Here is a 24481-nt window from a genome sequence, read left to right on the forward strand (position 1 = left end):
TGACTTCCCTCTCCTAGAATCCTCATCTCTTCCATGAAAGCATGTGCAGAATGCAGAGCTGCCCTGGGCCAGCTTTCTGAAAAGGCAGCAGCAATTGTCAGTCTCCAGGCTTGTGCTGAGCATATTCTGAAGGCCCAGGGGTACACAAGGAACTCATCTGGGGTGAACTAGGCACAAAATGAAGAAGAGTAAATATGTAAAGAGCAGGGCATTATCAGCTAAGTTATGTGGAAGAAATAGTACAGAAATGTTAAAAACAGGACTCAGCCAAGAAATGAATATAGTGAGTGCTCTGGGAGCGCCACTAAGTCACGGTGGGCATGAGCAGAGGAAACTTCAAACAGGAGATCCAACCTCAGCACCCGGTGAGAGATGTGTAAGGTCTAGAAGAAGAGAATAGTATCAGGGCTGTACCCATTTGTTGTTTACAGAACATCTTGTAACTGTTCATCCTTTAGCTGAGCTAGATGGTTACAGATGCCAGCTCTCCTCTTTTCTGCCTTGGCACCACACCAGTATAGTAATAGTAATAACTACTTCCGTAATCATTCAGCATATATTTCTAGAGTACCTACCGTGCGTCAGGCACTGTGCTAGGTTCTGAGCATACAATAGTAAACAAGACAAATTCCCTGTCTTCATGGAGCACAAAGAATAAACAAAATATTTACAGATTGTGATGAGTATTGGTGTTCTGAAAAGAACAAGGTCTCTCTGAGGAGGCAGTGTTTAAGCTGAAAGATGGCGGTCATGGTGGTGCTTGCTGGGCACTGTTCAAAGCACCTTGTATTGAGGTGCTATTCAGCAACCTGATGAGGTACATGTTTTATCCAGTGTAGGAGGGTTCCCATTTCTCTGCATCCAGGCCAACACCTGTCGTTTCCTGACTTGTCAATGTTAGCCATTCTGACTGGTGTGAGGTGGTATCTCACTGTGGTTTTGATTTATATTTCTCTAATGCCGAGTGATGTTGAGCACTTTTTCATGTGTTTGTTGGCCATTTGGATGTCTTCTGTGGCAAAATATCTCTTCACTTCCTCTGCTTATTTTTTTTTTAAGATTTTATTTATTTATTTGACAGAGATGACAAGTAGGCAGAGAGGGAGGCAGAGAGAGAGGGGGAAACAGGCTCCCCGCTGAACAGAGAGCCTGATGCGGCGCTCGATCCCAGGACCCTGAGATCATGACCCGAGCTGAAGGCAGAGGCCTAACCCACTGAGCCACCCAGGCGCCCCCCTCTGCTTATTTATTTATTCTTTGGGTGTTGAGTTTGATAAATTTTTTATAGATTTTGGATACTAGCCCTTTATCTGCTACATCATTTGCAAATATCTTCTCCCATTCTGTTGGTTGTCTTTTGGGTTGTTGACTGTTTCCTTTGCTGTGCAAAAAAAGCTTTTGATCTTAAGGCCCAGTAGTTCATTTTTGCCCTTGCTTCCCTTGTCTTTGGTGATGTTTCTAGGAAGAAGTTGCTGCAGCTGAGGCCGAAGACATTGCTGCCTGTGTTTTCCTCAAGGATTTTGATGGATTCCTATCTCACATTGATGTCTTTAATCCGTTTTGGGTCTATTTTTATGTGTGGTGTAAGGAAATGGTCCAGTTTCATTCTTCTGCATGCAGCTGTCCAATTTTCCCAACACCATTTGTTGAAGAGGCTGTTTTTTTCCATTGGACATTCTTTCCTGCTTTTTCAAAGATTAGTTGACCACAGAATTCAGGCTCTCTGTTCTCTTCCACTGATCTGTGTCTGTTTTTGTGAAAGTGCCATACTGTCTTGATGATTACAGCTTTGTAACAGAGCTTAAAGTCTGGAATTGTGATGCCGCCAACTTTGGTTTTCTTTTTCAACATTCCTCTGGCTATTTGGGGTCTTTTCTGGTTCCCTATAAATTTCAGGATTATTTGTTCCATTTCTTTGGAAAACATTGATGGTATTTTGATAGGGATTGTGTTAAATGTGTAATTGCTTTAGGTAGCATATACACTATATATATTTCACAATATTTATTCTTCCAAACCATGAGCATGGAATGTTTTTCAATTTCTCTGTGTTTTCCTCGATTTCTTTCACGAGTACTCTATAGATTTCTGAGTATGGATTGTTTGCCTCTTTGTTTAGGTTTATTCCTAGGTATCTTATAGTTTGGGGTGCAATTGTAAATGGGATCGACTCCTTAATTTCTCTTTCTTCTGTCTTGCTGTTGGTGTATAGAAATGCAACTGATTTCTGTGCATTGATTTTATATCATGACACTTTGCTGAATTCCTGTATGAGTTCTTACAGTTTTGGAGTGGAGTCTTTTGGGTTTTCCACATGAAGTATCATGTCATCTGCAAAGAGTGGGAGTTTGACTTCTTTGCCAAATTGGATGCCTTTTATTTCTTTTTGTTGTCTGATTGCTGAGGCTAGGACTTCTAGTACTATGTTGAATAGCAGTAGTGACGTGGACAGCCCTGCCATGTTCCTGACCTTCGGGGAAAAGCTCTTAGTTTTTCCCCATTGGGAATGATATTCGCTGTGGGTTTTTCATAGATGGCTTTTATGATATTGAGGTATGTATCCTCTATCCCTACACTGTGAAGAGCTTTGATCAAGAATGGATGCTGTACTTTGTCAAATGCTTTTTTAACATCTATTGAGAGTATCATATGGTTCTTGTTCTTTCTTTGATTAATGTATTATATCACATTGATTGATTTGCATGATGTTGAACCAACCATGCAGCCAGGAATAAATCCCACTTGGTCATGGTGAATAATCCTTTTAATGTACTATTGGATCCTATTGGCTAGTATTTTGTTGAGAACTTTTGCATCCATGTTCATCAGGGATATTGGTCTGTAATTTTCCTTTTTTTTTTTTTTAAAGATTTTATTTATTTATTTGACAGAGATCACAAGTAGGCAGAAAGGCAGGCAGAAAGAGAGAGGGGGGAAGCAGGCTCCCTGCTGAGCAGAGAGCCCAATGCAGGGCTCGATCCCAGAACCCTGGGATCACGACCCGAGCCGAAGGCAGAGGCTTCAACCCACTGAGCCACCCAGGCGCCCCTGTAATTTTCCTTTTTAATAGGCTCTTTCTCTGGTTTGGGGATCCAAGGTAATGCTGACCTCATAAAATGAGTTTGGAAGTTTTCCTTCCATTTCTATTTTTTGGAACAGTTTCGGGAGAAAAGGTATTAATTCTTCTTTAAATGTTTGGTAGAATTCCCCTGGGAACCCACCTGGCCCCGGGCTTGTTTATTAGGAGATTTTTGATGACTTCAATTTCCTTGCTGGTTATGGGTCTGTTCAGGTTTTCTATTGCATCCTGGTTCAGTTTTGGCAGTTTATATGTCTCTAGGAATGCATCCATTTCTTCCAGATTGTCTATCTCTGGCACACAGCCCTATTTGGAGTCTCCAAACCCAGCCAATTCCGGCAGCACGCTCCCGCATCCCTCCTTCTAGGGAGGAAGGGGGTGGCAGTGACTTGACTATGCTGGGAATCATGGTTTATGGCAACCTGAGCTGAGAGCCCACTCCTCAGCTCCATCTTTGCAGCCAGCTTACCCGCTCCAACACCTGGGAGCTCTGCCGCACTCATGCACCCCTGGTCTTTCTGTGGCCCCAAGGGACCTGAGACCACACTGTCTCAGCAAGGGCTCCATTCCCCACTTAGCCTCTGGAGCAGCATCCCTCATTGGAGTAGACCTGTAAAAGTTGCGACTCTGTGCTCCTCTCTTCTATCGCTTGCTGGGAGCTGGCCCCTCCCCGCCACAATCTGTCTTCCCGTATATCGCCTCAGATTCACTTCTCTGAACATCCTACCTTCCAGAAAGTGGTCACTTTTCTATTCCTAGAATTGCTGCTATTCTTTTCTTCAATATCTTTTTGAGTTCATAGGTGTTCAGAATGGTTTGATAATTATCTAGCTGAATTCCTGGGACCCAACGAAATTTAGGTCTCCTACTCTGCCATCTTACTCCTCCTTCCCTCTTAAATATATTTTATTTTATTTTATTTTATTTTGTTTTGTTTTGTTTTGTTTTATTTGTTTATTTGACAGAGATCACAAGTAGGCAGAAGGGCAGGCAGAGAGAGAGAGAGGAAGAAGCAGGCTCCCCGAAGAGCAGAGAGCCCAATGTGGGGCTTGATCCCAGGGCTCTGGGATCATGACCTGAGCCAAAGGCAGAGGCTTTAACCCACTGAGCCACGAAGGCACCCCTTCACTTAAATATTTTTAATGCTTTTCCAGGACCTACTTTGATGACCAATGGAGTCCATCCAGAAGCATCTTGAGACCCTAGGGTATATTCTAAAGAGAAGCCATCAGATATCTGATCCTTTTACTAGTTTTCCCTCCTCCTCTCTCCCTCAACTTCCCTAGCACCATTTTCAGGACATCTGATTTTTTTTAGTAGACAGATCAGTCTAAGTTCTCACACATCTCAGTTTTCATCAAATTTGTAAATCCTTTCCTGGAGAAGGAAAGATGCCTGCCCCTACTCAGGAGCTCTGCATTTTGTAGGCTTTATTTCTGCTCTGGTTTGTACTCTCCAGCTCATCTCCTTCCTCTTGCATGTCCCATACATACTTACCAGCATTTATGCTTGAGTCACCAGCCTCTGTCCAGGTACCAGGCACAAGCTTTTGAGGGAGACACCCATGAGGTCAAACACTGAAGCTGCTACTAAGTAATTAAGGGATCTTGAACAAGACCTTTCTGAGTTTCTGTTTACTTTTATGTACCATCATGCTAAAATAATTCTTACCTAATAGAATGATGGCAAGAATTTTCTAGAGGAAAAAAGTAGACACTGTTAGTTCCTTTTCTCTCTTCCCATCCCAGCAAAGTGGGTGAAATGTCAAATGAGTCACACCCATAGGAAGCGAGTCTATGAGCCACTCTGAGCTGTTGTGTCTCCTACCACGCAGAAATGCTGTTCTTGCTTTTCTGTTTCTGCCTTCATGATATACCAGCTCCCAAGGGAATTATCGGTCTTTGATCTGTTAAACATAAGACACAAGTGTGGGAGAGGGAGAAATAAGAATTTTCACTTCAATTAAAGGGCAAGTCTAGTTTTGAGAATGTAAGTCTTAAATACTTTTCAGTTTCTCTTTCTTAGTCACAGCAAAACTCCATTGTTTATCTGCTGTTCTCAGTGCTCTTCTCTCCTCAGGACCTCATCCTGGATCTTGCTTAGGGTAACTAATCATCACACTCAAAACTGGCCATTTCAGCACTAAAAGTCCCAGGACACCTCAGGAGGCTGATTGTTCTCACTAGCAATGACCCTGTCACTACTGGATGCATATTTTCCGAGTCTTGTGCTCTGGCTGGCTGCTGCCCAGTGCTGGATAACCTAAGACTCAAATCAAGTTTGTGTTTTAGACTGTAGCAAGTGGAGGCACCAAAAGTTAAGGGAAAAAAATATTAAGAATTACATTTATTTTTTAAAGCATTTGACATAGTTACCATGGGATAAGTCAGAACTTCAACTTCACTATACTTATGGTTTATTTTAGTATATGTGCTGCCGAAGCGAGCACTTATGGTTTATTTTAGATCTAATTATGAATTATACTTGGGCAGGAGCCCCATAATCTCAGCTTATGGTGTCGGAAGGTCTTCAGAGTAACCTCTTTGAAGAATTTAAGACAAAAACCAGACGTTCATATTTGCCAACATACTTGCTGGTGTTCTCCATTCCTTCTTCACATCCTGATTTCTGGCCAGGATCATTTCCTTTTAGCACAAAGAACTTCCTTTAGAATTTCATGTACTGCAGACCTACTGGCAACAGCTTCAGTTGTCTGAAAATATCTTTATTTTGCCTTCATTTTTCAAGAATATTCTTTCCCACTGGCTATAGAATTCCAACTTGAATTTTGTTTTAGCATTTTAGAGCAATCATTCCGCACTCTGACTTACATTGTTTCTGATGAGAAGCAGGCGTCATTCTTACTGTTGCCCAGAATGGTAATGTGACCTTTTTAACATTTGACCACAATGTTCATGATTGTGGAGGCAGGGGTAGGATAGGGGAGGAAGAACACAGGTCTATACAACAATATTAGCAGTGTTTTAGTTCTTAGGTTGATTCTGCTAACCTGGGGAAAAAAACAAAACAAAACAAAACGGGTTATTTTACCAGCTAACTGAGTTTATTCTGGAATAGCAGAGGAATTGCAGTTTTGGGACCAGCAAACTATATCAAAACAGGCAAGTCTGCAGAACAGAGGAGAGGGGCTTACTTTTACAGGGTGAAGGGAGGAACCTGGGAGGGACTTTTCTGCTGAGTTCACCTTGGCTACGTTGTTGCTGGGCAAGGAGGAATTCTTCCTTTTTCCTGTTGGGGTATGGAAATAAGTAAGCTTCTTTCTGTTGACGAATGCTAGGTCTGCTTCTTACCATCAGAGCTAGTGTGTGAGAGCTCTCCCTTCAGGGCTTCCTGACTCCATTTTAAATGAGGTTTCCTTTATTTTCACAGTCAGACTGGGTTGTGGATTCACAGATGTTCATTTTTATAATGCTTTATAATTTACATATGTCACATAGTTTCTTTGGTGTTTAACACAATGAAATCACAAAACTGTATGTAATTAACATTTGAAGAGTGATTGAATGGTGCCAAAATGGAGATACCAACTCCTTCCATAAATCTGGCTGTGACTGTGAAGCAGCGAAATAGGGTAGTGGCTAGAGTAGCATGTGAGGTAAAGGGAAGGTTTTGGGGTTTGGTTTTATTTAATATGGGAATGGCTACAGCTTTCTTTATGTGAATGCAATGGTCCCATAAAAGAATGGGAAGATGCAGGAGAAGAAGAGAACGGATGGTCCTTGAGTCAGAGAGGGCATGGGATGCAGAGCACAAGTGGAGGTAGCCTTTTGAGAGGAAAAAGAAAACACCTTGAAGCATGAAGGAAGATGGAGAAGATCAAGAATATGGGTGCTAAAGCAAGTAGGATTAGAAATTTGGTGGTAGTGTTTCCCATTTGATGGAAGCTTCTATTTTCTTTACTTTTTTTTTTTTTTTTTTTTAAGATTTTATTTATTTGACTGAGAGAGAGAGAGCACAAGCAGGGGGAGCAGCAGGCAGAAGCAGAAGGAGAAGCAGGCTCCCTGCCTAGCAAGGAGCCCAACATGGGGCTCAATCCCAGGACACTGGGATCATAATCCCAGCCAAAGGCAGATGCTTAACCAACTGAGCCACCCAAGTGCCCATCTATTTTCTCTTCTTGTCTCTTCTTGTCTTCTATTTTTTGTAATGTCTCGGGCCTTGTCAACAGTAAAAGTGAGAGTTAGGGACAGAAGGGCAGCAACCCTGTCTTATACCCTCGTTTGAGAATGTCATCTGTTCTGCCTCCTCCTAAGGCTAGCCTTGGCCCTGAAGGTTGAAGGGGGGAGCATTTTGAGAGGCTGCTGGGCTCTTCTCAACCAGTGTCCTAGGACTGCTGCGCTGTAGCTAACCTGCTTCAGGGCCAGGCAAGCAACCCGTCCCTGCAGGAGGAGAGACTCTGCAAGCACTGGTTCAACTGTTCTGGCCTCACCAGCTCTAAGGGAAGGCCTGATCCTTCACTTCATGTTGAAATGACGCCCTAGAGCCCAGAAACCTGGCTCTAGGTTTCTGGCTCAGAAACACGTCCAGCTTTTGTGAAACAGGGTTTTTTCCACCCCTTCCCCAATGGTGTAGTGGATACAGGTCTCTGTGTGACATTAGTCAAGTCTGATCTTGCTGAGTCTGTTCCTCACTTGTCAGATGGGGTTATCGCGCCTCACAGGGAGGTTGTAGAATACCAAGTGCCACAGAGATAGGGAACAGAGGCCGACCCTTAGCTCTGCTGCTCATGATTGCCTCCTTTCCGGCTGTCGCCGCTTTCAGAAGGAGAGGAGGAGGTGGGTGGCCGTTGAGCAGATCTGCTGCATGCCAGCCAGCGGCAGTGTTGTAGTACTTGTGCATCAGTCAAGTTCTGCTGCCTCTGCTTTCTCTTACCTCCCATGATCAAGGACCTCTTCGCTGGGACAGCTTCCTGGTTTTATTGAAAGTTACGTCTGATTCTGTTTGCTTTGCTGCTTGTGGGTAAATTAGTTTTATCAACTTCCCTAAAGGGGAGGAAAGAGAAGATGAGACAGCAGCATCTCACATGTTGTTTTCCCCCAGGTTTCTGTCCTCTGCTCTTGCAGCTGTTTCTTTGGGGAAATCTCAACCACTTCAATCTCAGCCACTTCAAGTATTTAAGTTATTTACATTCTGACGACCCGTCAAGTCCTTATCTTCGTCTAGACTTCTCTCCCATGCTGCAGACACACTTGCATCCAGCCGCATCCTAGCCATCTTTTCCCTGATGTGTCACAAACAGTGCACTATGTCCAAAACTTGAGCTTGGCACCTCCCTTTGCCCTTCTGCCAGAAGCTCTTTCCCCCATCTTGCTCCTTTACCCCCCACACCCCAGAGCTCTTCTGTTAGCAGGGTCTGTTAATTCAGCCCACTAAATACCTTCTACGTGTACTCACTTCCCACCATCCTGTTATCTGTCTTCATCATCTCCCTCATGACTTCTAACCAGTCTCACTCATGTCCATGCTTTCCCACAGCTGGAAGGGAGGCGGACTCTTCAGGGTTGTCAAAAAGCAAAAAACCTTTTTATAATTTAAAAACCCATATTCCTGGGGCGCCTGAGTGGCTCAGTGGGTTGAGCCCCTGCCTTCAGCTCAGGTCATGATCTCAGGGTCCTGGGATCCAGCCCCATGTCTGACTCTCTGCTCAGAGGTGAGCCTGCTTCCTCACCCACCTGCCCTTACTGACAAGTAGGCCTTTCTGCCTACTTGTCATCTCTGTCAAATAAATAAATCTTAAAAAATAAAAACCCATATTCCTAAGCCACCTATCAAATCTGAGTGCCCCATTTATTTGCCCTCTCAGCAGTGTGTGACATAGTCGATCTCTCTCTCTCTCTCCTTTAAATACTTTCTTCACTTGTTTCTAAGGCATCAGTTCAAGTAAATTCTCCACCTCCCTCATGGCGGTTCCCGCTCAGCCGCCTTTGCTGGTTCCTCCTTATTTCCCCTACTTGTTAACAAAGGAGTAACCCTGGGCAGAGTCTAGACTGCTCCATTTACATTTGTTTTCCAGATGATCCCATCTGATCTCAGAGCTTTAAAATCCTTTCTACGTGCTGACCACTGCTAACTGTTATCTTCACTCAGACTTTTGTCAACTCTAGGTTCATGTGGCCCCCCTGCCTACCCAACAGCCCCACTTAGGTTTTTTTTTTTTTTTTAATTTTATTTATTTATCAGAGAGAGAGGAGGGGAGAGAGCGAGCACAGGCAGACAGAATGGCAGGCAGAGGCAGAGGGAGAAGCAGACTCCCCGCTGAGCGAGGAGCCCAATGTGGGACTCGATCCCAGGACGCTGGGATCATGACCTGAGCCGAAGGCAGCTGCTCAACCAACTGAGCCACCCAGGCGTCCCCCCACTTAGGTATTTAACACTCACTCCAGATTTTATTCCGTAAAGCTCTTCCTCAGTCTTCCCCATCTGTTAACAGACACCCTATCCTTCTAGTTCTGTGGTTTAGACCAAAACCCTTAGAATCCCCCCTGACACCTCTATTTCCAATCAACCAAGAAATTCTGGCAGCTCTGTCTTTAAAATACATCCAGATCTAATTTATCACCACACCAGCCATTACCACCACAGTCTAAACCACCATCACCTCTTGCCTAGATTATTGCAGAAATCTCTCTTGCCATTCTGCTTTTGCCCTTGCCCCTGGCAACCCATTCCGCATACAACCCATTCCTTTAACCTTTTGAGATGTTGAGTAAATCCTGTGACTTCTCTACTTGGAACCCTCCAGTAACTTCTCATTAATGACTAGGAGAGCCAGAACTGGGCCTGAGGACACATAGGCCAGAGCATAGGAAGGTAATTTCGACCTCAAACTTGACACATACATCTTCTGACAAATTAAAGTCATAGTCCTGAGCTAGGTTCAGAGAGGATAGAAGGCCCCTTCCCTCAGGAGCTCACAGTTCCCCAGGGTAGCCAGCTTTATATTTTATATCCAGCTCCTATCAAGTACCTGTCATGCTTAAAGGGCTGGACCTGGTACTTTAGACTGTGTCTGCAGGGAGCTCGGTTCATAGGGGTACTGGCCTCCAAACCACTCACTAGCTTTCCCAAGTGATATTAGCCTACAATAACACTTACGGAAAACAAGACAAAAAAAGAATGAATTTAGGGAAAAGAAGACAGAGCCACAACAGTGGCTTGAGTAGAATTCAGAGATGAAGGAAAGGCTTTATAAGCTGTGATTCTGGAGAAAAGATACCTCTCAGGGAATCAGCAGAATTTGGCAACTCAGAGGTCCAAACAGTGTACGCTAGAAAGGAGGTCAAAGTTAGGGAGGATTTGAACTTAACCAGAACAGTTAGGTTGGAATAGAAATCAGAAGCAAAGAGCAAAAGTAACCTGTCATCTGAGTTTTGGCCTCCCTGCCTGCCTGCACGGCACTTCTTTACTGTGAGATGGGCCTTGTCTTATTCTGTGCCCTCCTGCCAAGGCCAGGCTCTCCACACAGCAGGAACAAGTTCCCTGACGAACCACAGGCATGGGGCCAGGTGCTGTTGTTCCCAAGCAGTAAATAAATCTTTTTGAGAGAGAGAGAGAACTGTATGAGTGTTAGCTATTATTATTTTTATCATCATTACTATTGAGATGTCTCCCCTCTTATTTATTGTTCGATTTTGGGGGGAACTGGTACAATGAAACGCTAAGGGATAGGGGCGTGATCAAAAGCTTAGCACCAGGAACTGGAAGCTGGAAAGTTAAGCCCCACAGAGCAGCCCTGAAGTATGGAAGCAGTTTTCAAGCTATAGCGGTAGACTCTTTGCTCCATTCAGATCCTGAGTTAGAGGCCCAGGGTGATACACCACCCCTATCTGAGGGTTACAGATCCCTAGCCTCAGAAGTCTCTGGTCTGCCTGTATATGAGTCTTAAGGCTTTAAATTTGCCTCTCTTCTTACAGGAGTTCAAAGAATTTTTCTGTCTCTTGGTTTCCCTTCCTCAGGCCTAGAGGCATCTAAGAGATGCACAGTCCTGGTAGAGAAACCCAACTTCCATAAAACTGTCAGATCAGGTCAGCTGGCGCCGAAGGGAACTTCCTGAGCCCAGTATCCTCTCTCTTCAGCCTGTGGTCTAAGCCTGATGGCTGAGATGTCCCTCTTAATGTACTGCCTCACTTCTTTGAGCCACCAAGTCCCCAGCTCTCTGCAGAGTGCCAAGAAGAATCCTAAAGGTCAAAGGGTTTTTGATAAAAGTCCATACAGAGCTTTTAGGAGATGAGCTCCCTTGCCAAGGGTGTACAGAAGTCAGGGGTAATAGCCAGAATTGGCTGGTGCCCACCCTGACCCAGAATGCAACTTGGCAGGCACCTCAAGGGAAAGGGCCCACAGGACCTTTAGGCAGACACAGGGCTCAAGTTGCCTGAGCTACTCTGAAGCCAGAGTCTGGGAGGAGCAAGGACCTCTTCCAGGAGTGACACTTTAACCTTTCCCTCTCAGGAGTCGGGACTTTCAACCCCTCTCCCTAGCAGGGTGTGAGTTCAGAGGGTCAAAGGGTCTTGATTTAGTCAGGCCTCTTCATTCTGTAGATGGGGAGACTGAGGCCCAGGGTGAGGAAGTGGCTCTATTCCCTATAGAAGGGCCTCTTGTCCGGGAAGGCTCCTCAGAGGAAGGATAGGGAAGGAAGTGGGTGTGGTGAGGAATGGAGGGAGCAGTAGGTGGTAAGAACCACGTGACCAGGGCTCTACTGCAGAAGCAGAGGGTGAGCTCAGAGTAGGGAGCCCAGCCACACTGCACTTGAGCTGAGTGATCAGGTTTAGGATTGGCCTCTCAGGGCTAGGCCCTTGGTCTGTGTTTTGTCCCCACATTCCCCCTGCTCTTAGCTGTAGCTGCTGAATCTGCAAACTCTCTTTAGCCCAAGGAAGTCCTAATTCCAGCCATGGGAGAGAGGACTCTGGGAGCCACCGGTGCCAGGTGAAGGTAGCTAGCCAAGGGGGTGAAAGTTGAGGAAGACAGACAGCTGTACTGAGCTGTCTCTGGGGCAGCAATCCCGTTGGCAAGCCTTCCTAGCCAGCCAGAATCAGGGAGCTGTTTACTTTCAGTTTTTAGCTCTTGCAAAAGTTTTGTTTCCAGCAACTAAGTCTGTGTTTATGTTACCTAAGGAGATCGCTCTGGAAAAGAACAAAACTTCAGTCCTGATGCCAGGTCCAGAGGTTCACTGGGCAGAGGGCAGTGGAGCGGGGAGAGCTTGGCCAGACCTGGGGGCATGCCTTGGGGAGGTACAGTACCTTACTTCTGCTCTGCCTGGCGTGAGGTCTGAGAACAGCAAGTCCTCTCTGTAGCAGGTGTTTCACAAGATGTAGCTGACCAGACCCTTGGTCACATATGAATTTCATTTCACCTTCATAGTAGACCTGGATTAGAAGGCCAAACAGAAGTTCTTAGTTCCCTTTGGTAACAAAGATACCGAGACCCAGAGAAAGAGTTTGTCTTGGCATCAAGCAAGTGGATAGTTGAGTTTGGCCACAGACCATTTTCCTTCCACTCTACCCCACTGCCTCCCTTCTGAGAGTCTCAGGGACACCCTGAAGCAGGGGTAAGTGGGGAGACCTGCACCCACCACCTTCCTGGCAGCAGGTGATCTGTTCAAGAGGATCCACTGGGGGACTAGAGTGAAGAGAACCCAGAATATAGTGGCTTGGACCAGACCACATTTCAACCCGAAGAAGAGGGCTGGGCCTCAGGGCGCCTGGGTGGCTCAGTTGGTTAAAGCCTCTGCCGAAGGCTCAGGTCATGATCCCAGGGTCCTGAAATCGAGCCCCGCATTGGGCTCTGTGCTCAGCAGGGAGCCTGCTTCCTCCTCTCTCTCTGCCTGCCTCTCTGCCTACTTGTTATCTCTGTCTGTCAAATAAATAAATAAAATCTTAAAAAAAAAAAAAAAAAAAGGAAAAGAAAAAAAGAAGAGGGCTGGGCCTTCCTGAGGGAGGTTTTGGAGAAGATACTATGTCACAGGGACCTGGCCAAAGAAGGATCTACCAGCTGGAAGCCATTCCTGAGTGACAGAGCACCTCCTCTCCCATCATCTGCTCATGAAGCCCAGCCATGCTGCAGCTGGGCTGGGGGCTCAAATTTAGGATTTGTCTCTCAGGGCTGGGACCCTGGTCTGTGTATCTTGTCCCCATTTCTGCCCTCCTCCTAGCTGTGGCTACTGAATCTGCTACTCTCTAGCCCCAACAAGTCCTAGTCCCAGCCTAGGGGAAGGCAGCCAGCGAAGTGGGTGGAAGTCGAGCAAGGCAGGTATCTACTGAGCAAGGGGACCTGCTCAGGGCTTGGGCCCCCAGGGCTCCAGCAGGAGCATGTGAGGATTTCGGAGGAGCAGTCAGAACATGGAGGGGTGTCCTTGTTCTGAGCAATTTCACCTCTGCCCAGCCCCTCCTTAGTTGTGTGTTTTGGAGTAATAACTAATGAAGGAAGAACCTTTACTCCCAGTCAAGATGTTTTTTAGACCCTACTGAGGTCAACAAAAGCCAGACGCTGCTGAGTGTGTGTTCTCTGTCCTTCCACACCCCTGCCCTGCCTAGTAGACAGAGCCAAGCCCTGTCCCTGGGCCTGGGCCATACAGATAAAGTCCCTGGGTTGCCAGTGGGGATGTGAATGCTGGGAAGTCGGTTGAACCAGCCACACTTGATTCAGCTCCAGGGCAGATGTTGGCCCAGCCAGTCAGGTGTGGGCCTGTGCTCATGCCATTCCCCCCAGTGAAATGACCTCATTCCACCTCCAGTTCGGCTGCCACTCTGCCCAGCTAGGATCTCACCTCTGTGTGAAGCCTCCCCTGGCCATCCTGGCTGTCATGAATTGCTCCCTTCTCCATGCTTCCGAGTTCTAAGCTTCATCTCTGTGATTGTTGGGTGGGTTGGCATCTGTCTTCTCCCCTCTAGCCTGAGCTAGCCTCTGGCCCTCTGAGGACAGAAACCATGGCTACTTATTGTCCTTAGAAATTGATCAGGTTGAGGGACGCTTGAATAACTCAGTCGGTTAAGCATCTGCTTTCAGCTCAGGTCATAATCCCAGGGTCCTAGAATGGAGCCCTACTTTGGGCTCCCCGCTCAGCAGGGGACCCTGCTTCTCCCTCTCCCACTGCCCTCCCCCCACCCCAAATCATGCATATGAGCATGCATAGGCATGCTCGCTCTCTCAAAAAAAGAAAAAAAAAAAACTTAATAAATTTATTTTTTAAAAATTGATCGGGTTGGATTGATCTTAGGCTCCTAAAAGGCTTGATGAGTCACTAACAAAGCTCTTTAATGGTCATTTCATAAACTGAAGTACCCAACTGACCCTTCCAAGGATGGAAAATAAGACCTACCAGAACTTCTTGAAAACAGTGCTTCTCGTCTGGCAGATGACACAGAAGCTTGGTTTAGGATTTGAAATAGGGGACTATGCTCTTAGGCCTGTTTTCCCATTTAGCTTTTAAAAACAAACATCTCTGTCCCCTTTCACTGTCGCAGAGAAAGAAATGGAAAGTTAAGGTACAGCTGGTGACCCAGAAGATCTGTCTGCAGTGGAGCCAGGGCACTAGAAGGGGATTCATCATTACCTCTAAATCCTAAATAGCTCACAAGACAACATTCTTAGATCTTGGGAGTACAGAGGGGTATATGAGGACTTAATGTGCTTCCAAGCGCCTGAGAGGATTTGACCTAACCAAAGGCCTGGCATATGGTAGACCAACAACCACTGGTTCTAGAATGAATGAATAAGATGTTTTTTTAAGAGGCAGCCTCCTCCCAACCCAATTTCAGCCTCTGGCCACCAGGGCTTGGTCCCACCCATTACTGGTCTAGCAGCTAACAACCTCCTGTCTTGGACCTGGCACAGTTGGAGTCATAAGCATCAGACTCAGTCCATGTCTTGCAGAAGCACCCATCCAGTGCAGAGGAGGAGGGCAACAGCCAGGGACTGGGCAACTGGTCTACCCTGGCCTGAGGCATTAAATAGCACCTCTCATATTTTGGAAGGAAGAACTCCAGTCATGAGCAAAGAGTAGTTTTCCTTTTTTCCTTTTAGCCTAGGCCTCCCTAGAAGACATAGAGCTGTGGGTTGGTTCTCAGGCAACCCTAACTGTGGGCTTTCAGTGCTGAGAGTTTGCTCAGGTTCTGTGGACTCCTTCAGCATTTAGAATTCCAGATTGGGGGCGCCTCGGTGGCTCAGTGGGTTAAGCCGCTGCCTTCGGCTCAGGTCATGATCTCAGGGTCCTAGGATCGAGTCCCACATCGGGCTTTCTGCTCAGCGGGGAGCCTGCTTCCTCCTCTCTGTCTCTGCCTGCCTCTCTGCCTGCTTGTGATCTCTCTCTGTCAAATAAATAAATAAAATCTTTAAAAAAAAAAACTATTAAAAATATAAATAAATAAAATTTAAAAAAGAATTCCAGATTGGCAGGTAGTCCTCAAGGCTGCCTGGCTTTCCACTCCCCTTATCACATTCTGACTGCTATTCTAATTTTTTTAGTAGATCACTCTGTCCTCTCGGTGCCATGGAAGTCAAGAACAGGGTTCTTAGGGCACCTGGGTGGCTCAGTTAAGTATCTGTCTTTGACTCAGGTCATGATCTCAGGGTCCTGGGATCGAGCCCACACATTGGGCTCCCTTCTCAGCAGGGAGTCTGCTTCTCCCTCTCCTCTTCTCACCCCCCAACTCATGCTCTCTCTCAAATAAATAAATACAATATTTAAAATAAAAAAGAAAACTGGGTTCTGTTCATTTCTGTCTCCTCACAGTAGGCATTAAAAAGGTTAAGTGAAGGAAGGGAATTACTAAATGTTACTGATCCCAAAAGCAACTCTCGCTGGGCCTCAGTTTCCCATTTGCAGAATCACAAGTGGCATGGACGTAGTTTCAGATCTCTGGGGTCTCCACCAAACTGATTCTTGGTACCTGGGGAGTGGTGCAGTGAGCTGCCTATGCCTCCATCAACTTGTGAAGACCTCAGCACATGGATTTGGAGACAGAGAAGAGCTACCCTTCCATAGGGCAGGCTGCATGCTGTTGAGGTCAGCCAGGTTGACCTGTGGTGGTGACCCCCATCTCCTTTTAGCACTGCCTCTTCCTGTCAACTGGCTGCCTGTATTGGCTTTTTTGTATAGCTTTGAGCTCCTTCAGGGCAGGAACCTGGTACAGAAAATAAAGTGGAGTGGGGAGCAGTTGAATGAGCAAAAGAGTGAGTCATATAGGAGTCCAGAAGACCACCATCACATAACCCAAATGTACACTAGGACCTTAAAGGGGAACTGGTGATACCCTGTCAGCCTGAGGCAGGGAAAGTTTTGGTAGGAGGGCAGTGTTGGGATGTGGTTCATGTCACCTGCCGGCTGTCAGAACTCCCAGGGGCCATACTGAGAGTGTAGTATTCACCAACATCTCCCTGGCAATTGGATATATTCCCATGGTGACATGTAGAACAGTTACAACTCAGAAGACGAATAACTTACCCATATTCATGCAGCAAGAGAAGGGATGAGGCTTTAGTCCTGTCCCAGAGGGGACTGCTCCTCCTCCACAGGCACACAGAGTCTCAGCTAGGGTTCACATCCCGGCTCTGCCATGCCATGCTGTGGGACCTTGAGTTTATTTAAACCTGAACTCTAGTTTCCTGTCCATGACGTAGGAACAACGTGCCCACCCGTGAGGTTGAGATGAGGGTTAAACAAGGTCAGGTCCATAAAGTGCTTTGTAAACCAGTCAGCTCTATATCAATATTAGCCAGAGAACCAATATATGAGAGGAACCAAAGTCATTTCTTGGAGGTGCCATATCCTCACCTAGCTGACTTCTTCTTTCAGGACAGGAGTGAGGCCTCCAGCAGAGTCTTGTCCAGAAGGCCTTGTCGTCCCAGACCCAACTCGCTGCCTCCCAACTTGCCTGAGGAGGAAACTCGCAGGATCGCACGGATATTTTCTTCCCAGTACTCCCAGAAAGACTAATACAGACTGAAAGACAAAGGGAAGGATCCTCCTCCCACCTTTCTTTGGCCTTGTCCGGCTCACATGAGACACAAGGTCTGCTTCCTTCAAGGCCATGAGAGCCCTGAAACTACCACCAGCCTAGTCCATGGGTGCCTTGGGACCCCATCCAGTGCAGCCTGGAGGAATGTCCCAAACCAGTCCAAAGTACACCTGCTAGGATTTCAGCTTCTTCCTTCTAAACAAAATGGACTCCAGTACCCAAGTGGAACCACCCATCTTTTGACCAAGGGACCCAAGCAGGCATCTCTCGGCTGAGAAACTCCTTCCAATGTCCTTGATAGCCTACTGCTGACATGAGCCCACCTTCTGCCTGAATATCATGGGCCATTTTTGACTTAAAGTTTGGGTGGGGTAGAGGTGGGGGTGGAGATTGTGTTGTGCATAGCTGAGGAAATCCTTGGGCCACCTCCGCTGATTTGCTTAGAAATAAGGGTATTTTATAGATATAAATTATTTTTATGCTGTGTTGAATTAATCAATAGAAAAGGAGGGGGGGGAAATCACCTCCTTTGGACTTTTTTTGATTATCTGAAATTCTAACCATGCTTTTAACTTATTGTTTTTACCCAGCTCTGAAGGTCCTTGTTCCTGCCTGTGTTTGAATAAAATCATATTGGTATTTGTATTCTGTACACAGGTGTTTCCTGGGTTGGCTACTGGACTGGGGTGTTAGGAATCCATTTGTGCTCTAACAGCCAAAGGAAAGCTTGAAAACTATACATTCCCTTAAGCTCACCTTGAACCAGGGGCCACGGTCACCACAAGACTTCACGGTGAGAGATCAGATTGGGCAGACACTCCATTATTCCTTTGCTTGTGCCTCCAATCCAGCAACAAAGTGGAGGAGTCTCCTGGAACAGGTCTGCTCAGAATCCCTGATCTCACTAGAGTGAATTGCTCTGGGTTAAGACTGTCAGACTCCAAACATTTGAGCAGCTGCTATAGACAGGGCTTGTGGGGAAGATCAGAAAAGCACAAAGATGTGCAGAATGGCTGGGAGAGAAGGTTGGAGGAGAACTAACATGGAGGGTCCCACTTTCCTCCCCAAGCACAGGCCATTTTGCTTAGTCTTCATAACAACTCTATAACCTACACGTCATGATACCCATTTTATAGTTACTGAAACTCACCAAAGTCAAGTTCTTTGCCTCTGTTTATGTAGCTAGGAAAGGAATCACCACATACAACATTTCCAGAGGTGTCACAAGGCTTCTGCACACAGGGAGTAGCAGTGAGTTGTCTGAATTGGGGAAATTGATAGAGAAAAACCATGTGGGCTGGAGCAACCAGGGGGTGCTTCCCAGAAAAGTCAGAGGATGAGCCCAGAATAAAAACCAGGAGAGCACTCAGAGCCACATGCTGCTAGGGACAGGGAAGAGACATGTCTTGACACTGCCACTTCCCTCATAGGTCCCCTCCAGCTTGACTGTTCTTCCATCTGAGCCGCTGTTGCCTTGTCTGCAAAGCAGAGATAATAACGCTTCAGGGGGTTGTTGTAAAGACTAAACGAGATGACATTTGTGAAAGTGCTTCGCCTGCACTTGGCACTTGGTGGAAGCTGAGGAAATGTCAGCTCCTCCCACCACCCCACCCCCGGAGCTCCCGAGCTAAGGGGCAGACAGGCAAGCACCCCAACAGCTCTGAGACAGGCAGGACGCGCCTGAGGGTGTAGGGGTGATGCACAAACCCCGAGGAGGAACAGGGTGCCCCCCCATCAGTGAAGTGCCCTCCCACCAGGCTGTTCCCTTTTTGTTCATCTTGGCCCCCCAGTCTTCAGCCTTCAGCCTGCCTGCTCACCCCTCCCCCCCATCTCAGGTAGACAGTAGGAGCTTTCAAGGCAAGGGCTCCACCTGCCTTAAGGCCACATAGAACCTATAGAGGGGCAGTCAGGGGCCCAGGCCTGAGGGTTTAAGCCTCAGGGGAAGAATATTCCTTCCAAATCCTGCTCCAGCTTCTGTAAATAACCTGATTGGGTCAAGTTGGGATAAGGCCACAGCAGGACACAGGCTGCGGCTACCCAGGCGGTTTTTCCTACCCAGGCTCAGAGCAACCCCCCAAAATAAAAGGGCACCCTAAGGGTCTGTAAACCATCACCTCCACTTAAAAAGAGTGTGCTCGGGGCGCCTGGGTGGCTCAGTGGGTTAAAGCCGCTGCCTTCGGCTCAGGTCATGATCCCAGGGTCCTGGGATCGAGCCCCGCATTGGGCTCTCTGTTCAGCAGGGAGTCTGCTTCCTCCTCTCTCTCTGCCTGCCTCTCTGCCTACTTGTGATCTCTGTCTGTCAAATAAATAAATAAAATCTTTAAAAGAGTGTGTTATTTACCAGTATCCTCTCCTTGAAAGTTGGATCTGTTTCCCGGTGACAGCTCAGAGGTGAAACGCCTTGTGAGCCATGCAGCCTGGCTTAAGGGCATGAGGTACGTACTTGACAACGAGCCATCATCTCCCTCGCTTCCTTTCAGGCACTGCCTCTGCAGAGACCTGAAAATGGATGTTTCTGCTCACCAGATGCTGGCTACTCCCAGCCCTTGCCACCAACCTTTGAATTTCCAGTGTCTATTGGATTCTGGGGACAGGGAGCCACAGCAGACACACCTGGCCCTGCCCTCAAGAAGCCTCCCAGGCCAATATAAGCTGAGTCCTCCCTCTGGGGACTCCAGGGCCCACGGCCTCCTTGTTTGAGCACCTGCTGTTTATCCCTTCCCATGTACCCACTGCAATCTACCCACCACCTTCAGGCCAGCATTTCAAATCAGCTGGAGCCGGAACCTACTTCCTGAGCCCAGCCTCAGCGGTCCTAGCAGCTCCTTCCCTTATGAAGGGAACTGCCTGTGCTACTGATGTTAGGGCAGGGACTGCTCCAAGGGAGAGGACAGACACAGCCCTGGCTTTGCACTTGAATGTCTAGACTTGTGACCACTTGCTCTGTGGCCATGGCTCTGTGCCCAAGTCCAGAAATGGGTTCTGCCTACTCCTCTGCCCTACCCAGTTAACTCCCTTCTCACCCCGGAATTCCCCTCTCTTCTGTCCCCATCCCCTTTCCTGTGTCACCTGCATCCCAGGTTCAGATGTGCCCCACCCTGCCCCTCAGTGCCTACTGATGGAGCCTACAGGAGTAGCAGCTCATAGGAGCCCTCCCTGCCGTGCTCCACACACCTCTGCCCACTCCCTTTGGCTCCCTTCAGTGTCATGTGTGAGAGAGACCCAGAATTTTAATTACTAATTTATAATTATAAATATTATAATTAAAGGACTGGGGGTTGGGCAACACCATATACTAGCAATGTGAGTGGGGTTAGTCCTTGTCCCTCCCTGACACCGTTTTCTCCTCTGTAAAGGAAGCATTACAAATGTTAGATGCTCAGCGAGAAAAGGAATGAGGTACTGATACATGCTATAGCACAGACACATCTTGAATGTACTATGCTAACTGAGAAAAGCCAGTCATATACAATAGGATTTTATTTATATGAAAGGTTCAGAAATCCATAGAGATAGGGGCACCTGGGTGGCTCATCAGTTAAGCATCTGCCTTTGACTCAGGTCATAATTCCGGAGTCATGCTTCTCCCTCTGCCTCTCAGCCGGCTCTTGCTCTCTCTCATTCTCACTCTCTCAAATAAATAAGATCTTTTAAAAAAATGAAATCTATAGAGACAGAAAGTAGATTAGTGATTGCTTGGGGCTGAGTGTAAGGGAAAAAGGAAAGTGATTATTGATGTACACAGGGATTTGGGTGGGGGGGCCTGTTGGGAGTGGTGAAAATATTTTAAAATTGTGATGATGGGATGCCTGGGTGGCTCAGTTGGTTAAGCTGCTGCCTTCGGCTCGGGTCATGATCTCAGGATCGTGGGATCGAGTCCCACATTGGGCTCCCTGCTCAACGGGGAGCCTGCTTCTCTCTCTGCCTCTGCCTGCCACTCTGCCTGCTTGTGTGCTCTGTCTCTCTCTCTGACAAATAAATAAATAAATAAAATCTTTAAAAAAACATTAATTAAAAAAAATTGTGATGATGGTTGGATAACTGAACAGTTAAAACCAATGAATTATATCCATTAAATAAGTGGACTGTATGGTATGTGAATTATATCTCAGTAAAGCTTTTATTTAAAAAAACAGAATCCTGGGCACCTGCGTGGCTCAGTCAGTTAAGTGCTTGCCCTCAGCTCATGTCATGATCTCAGGTTTCCAGGATGGAGCCCCATAGGCAGCTCCCTGCTCAGGGGGAGTCTGCTTCTCCCTTTCCATCTGCCCCTCCCCACTCCTCACGCTCGCTTTCTTTCTTTCTCTCAAATATTTAAAAACAAACAAACAAACAGAATCCTAATAGTACTCACCTCATAGGGTTGTGAAAAATAGAAATAATGTCTCTAAGGTATCTGGCACACAGTAGGCACCAAGAAATGACCGTTACTATCATTGTTAATGTTAGGACAGCCCTGCCCAGCCTATCCTGTGTGTGGCATTGACCTTTGAATTCTCAAAGGTGACAGGTCCAACCCCTGTCCCCATATGTGGCCTCATTACCTGAGGTAGCTCTTTTAGCAGCTGGAAGGAGCTATTTTAAAGAACCCTAAGTCAGAGGAACTAAACCAGATCTGGAACTCTGACCTTTCCCCTCACCTCCCTGCCACTCACCAGCCAGCCGCCTCTTGTCAAGTGATCAGGCTGTCAACTAAGCTTCTGTAGAGTAAGGTTTCAAGCCAGCTGGAGCATATAAAGATAGGTGCCAAGCCCGAGGCAGAGAGACAACAGTTAATGGTAAGGGGGCAACTAGATCCCTGCTGCCCCACCCTGGGATGGAGCCCTAAGGAGCCTTAAGGAGGCCCTGTGCTTCCCCTGCCCTGGCTGGACCCACAGGTAAGACCCCATTCTCCACCACCCCCTTCCTCCTCCATGCTCTGCCCTTCACGGCAGCTTACAGAGAGCAGCCCGGAGTGAACGGAGATCACTAGCCTGGGATCACTACAGAGCTGGTAGATTTCATTCCTCCCCCACCAAGTTAAGAGGGGGTAACGACAACCCTAATGCAGGGGCACCATGGTTGGGCAGAGGCTCGACCCCAACGTCTGCGTCACTCACCCACAACTCACTGTCCCCTTTTGCTGCTGGCCGCCTCTGCTCTGATTTTGCAAATCTCCGTAGACAAGAGTGGCTTTCTCCTTAGTCTAGCACAGAATCTCCAGAATTCCTCTAGAGCATTAAGCCCTTTCCCCATAAGGGTTCTGGAGACTCCTTTCCTGAGTAGAGATGGTGCATGCACCTCTGGCCTCACAGGGAGGGAGGTTTACGAGCCCACACAACTCTACTCAAGCGGCGTCCTCAGCAGGGATATGCTGTGCAGGCTTTGCCAGGAGGGTGAGATCAGGCGGGGCATCTCAGAATGGGGTTGTCTGATCCCTGCTTCTGAGCTGCCATGGAGAACAGATTCCCCAGTCCCAGCCCAGACGTGAATCAGGATCTCGGGCGCTGAGGGCTTCTGAGAATCCACTCCGTAAACAAGCAGTTCCAGGGATCCTGAGCTCTCCCTGAAGAGTGAGGCTCCGGCCAATGGCACGGCCGCAGTGTCACACTGACCTGGGCTCCAGTCCCAGCCCCATCCCTTCTGTCTGTCTTATGACTAGCTGAAGCCCTCACAGCCTGAGGTCCCTAGTTTATGAGTGGGAATCTTTGTGACAACTACCGTATAGCCTTATAAAGGGACTGAATTAGTCAATACCTATATAGTCCTTGGCACCATGCCTCATGCAAGGAGCACTGGGCAGACATTAGGGTTAGGGTTACTGGAACATCCTGTGCCTCAAGTGCCCCAGCAGAGCTATGGAGAGAAGAGTGCTGCTCCTAACTTCCCCTTTGCCACTGACAAAAATCCGCTGGCTGCTAGATTTCCTCAAGTATCAATTCAGGATGCTGGAGTCAAGGGAGAAGGGAAGTGGGAAACGGTGGGCTCAGGGCAGCTCCTGAGTCTACCATTGTGGCCTCCCTCTCCACCACAACTTGACTAATGAAAGTTCTAGCGCACCCACCCCCCAAAGAGGTAGGGCTTTTAACTTGAGTCCCTGCCAATCCATTCTGCCTCCCATGGCTCAAGGCTGCGTCCAGAATAGGCTGCGTCTTCATGCATGGCCGCTGTGTGGCTCCAACAGCTCTGGCTACACCATTCCAACAATTTCCTCACTGGTCTCTCCCCTTCCAATCCAGCCTTGACATTTGCACCTGCATACTCTGAACACTGGCCTGACGATGTCATTCCTCTACTTGAGAACCACCAACCACTCCCCATTCTCTGATTCAGTACAGCCCTGGCATTCCAGATCCCTCCATGAAAGATCACTGTGGGCTTCTCTGATTTCCCATTTCTCCACTTCAGCAAGTGGGGTTCCTTGGTCAACTGGTCCTCCCTGGGCCCCTCTAGCCCTGGGCCATCCTGGTACCAGGCTACACAGAGAAGCAGGATAAGTAGACCCTATCCCAGCCTTTAGGGCTCCCTATCTAGCGAGGAAACAACTACAGCTACTGAGCTAATCAACAAAAAGCTGTGGGACCAGAGGCCAGGGCAAAGGAGTTTGAGAGTTCAGGCTCCCCCAATCCTCCCACCCAACCCCCAGGCCAGGGGAAAACAGGCTTCACCCAGGAGATCCGGCCCATGAGACAAAACCCATGAAGTGGGATTCCTGGGGCTGATGTTCTGCTTTGGAGGAGGGAGGGAGCCTGGTCCTGGGCTCCTCTGCTGCTCTGCCTCCCACGGCTCCCAGGGAGATGGGGCTGCAAAGCGTCCTGCTGCTGATGTTGCGGATAGTGGCAGCTGCTCTGCCTGGCTCAGGACAGGCCCCTTCCCCTCACACCTTTGAGGACATCCCTTCTCAGCTGAAGAGAACGGGCTTCTCAGACAGAGGAGGATCCATCTTGGGTCAAGAGAATGTGTCTCCTCTCCCTGTGTGCACTTGGGCCTGCATCTGTCCTATTCCTGGCTGAGCAGGGGCATGAGTGTATCCGAAGGTCCTGGCTTAGCTGTGGTTACCTTGGGGAGCTGGCACGCCTGTCACAGGCAGCCCTGCATTCTTATCACCTGTTCTTCTGGGCATCTGGTTTTTGGTGCTGATGCCATTTCTTAGCAGGTCACACCCCCTGGTACCCATTTCACACATACCCCTAGTATGCTGGGATCCTGGATTCTTCAGTGTCCTCACCCCTTAGAGTCAGGGCCAGTGCCAGAGTTGTGAGGCGGGCACAGTGTTTGTCCCTTTCCTTCTGGGGATAGGGATTTCCTTCTGGCAATAAAAACTCTGCACACAGGGGACAGGTGGGGACAGGTCTGGATGGCCCAAGTTCCATCTGCCTCCTCTGGCCTGCCTCTGACAGCCTCCTCCCTGCACTAAACCTCAGGATTGCAAAGCGGCCTCTCTCCTTGG

At 47.7% G+C, this 24481-nt stretch overlaps 1 protein-coding gene and 1 long non-coding RNA gene across 13 annotated transcripts in view; one reads left to right on the forward strand and one right to left on the reverse strand.

Annotated features, from left to right (window-relative positions):
• The window catches only part of C2CD3 (C2 domain containing 3 centriole elongation regulator), a 146818-nt gene extending 129114 nt beyond the window's left edge, over positions 1-17704 (forward strand). For 4 of the 9 annotated variants that reach the window (XM_032358935.1, XM_032358931.1, XM_032358932.1 and 1 more), the window contains exons 33-34: positions 12211-12327; positions 16890-17704. In XM_032358935.1, coding sequence (XP_032214826.1) covers positions 12211-12327; positions 16890-17030 — 258 coding nt within the window. In that variant the 3' untranslated portion in view covers positions 17031-17704. The remainder of the gene's footprint in view (positions 1-12210; positions 12328-16889) is intronic. The other 5 variants (XM_032358937.1, XM_032358936.1, XM_032358941.1 and 2 more) reach the window with 3 other exon arrangements.
• Positions 5532-24444, reverse strand: LOC116599202. 4 transcript variants are annotated; one of them, XR_004289278.1, is made up of 7 exons: positions 22152-24444; positions 19394-19551; positions 16539-18530; positions 12337-12462; positions 7973-8082; positions 6234-6328; positions 5532-6089 (listed from the first exon to the last, which is right to left on the reverse strand). It is a non-coding gene; the product is annotated as an uncharacterized LOC116599202 (long non-coding RNA). The 4 variants fall into 4 exon arrangements; XR_004289276.1 differs by lacking the exon at positions 5532-6089 and having other exon boundaries at positions 6096-6328; XR_004289277.1 differs by lacking the exons at positions 5532-6089; positions 16539-18530; positions 19394-19551; positions 22152-24444 and adding exons at positions 13863-14005; positions 14415-15311 and having other exon boundaries at positions 6096-6328.
• Between the last annotated feature and the right edge of the window lie 37 nt (positions 24445-24481).

The sequence above is a fragment of the Mustela erminea genome, chromosome 9 (assembly GCF_009829155.1).
Source record: "Mustela erminea isolate mMusErm1 chromosome 9, mMusErm1.Pri, whole genome shotgun sequence".
Taxonomy (NCBI): Eukaryota; Metazoa; Chordata; class Mammalia; order Carnivora; family Mustelidae; genus Mustela; species Mustela erminea.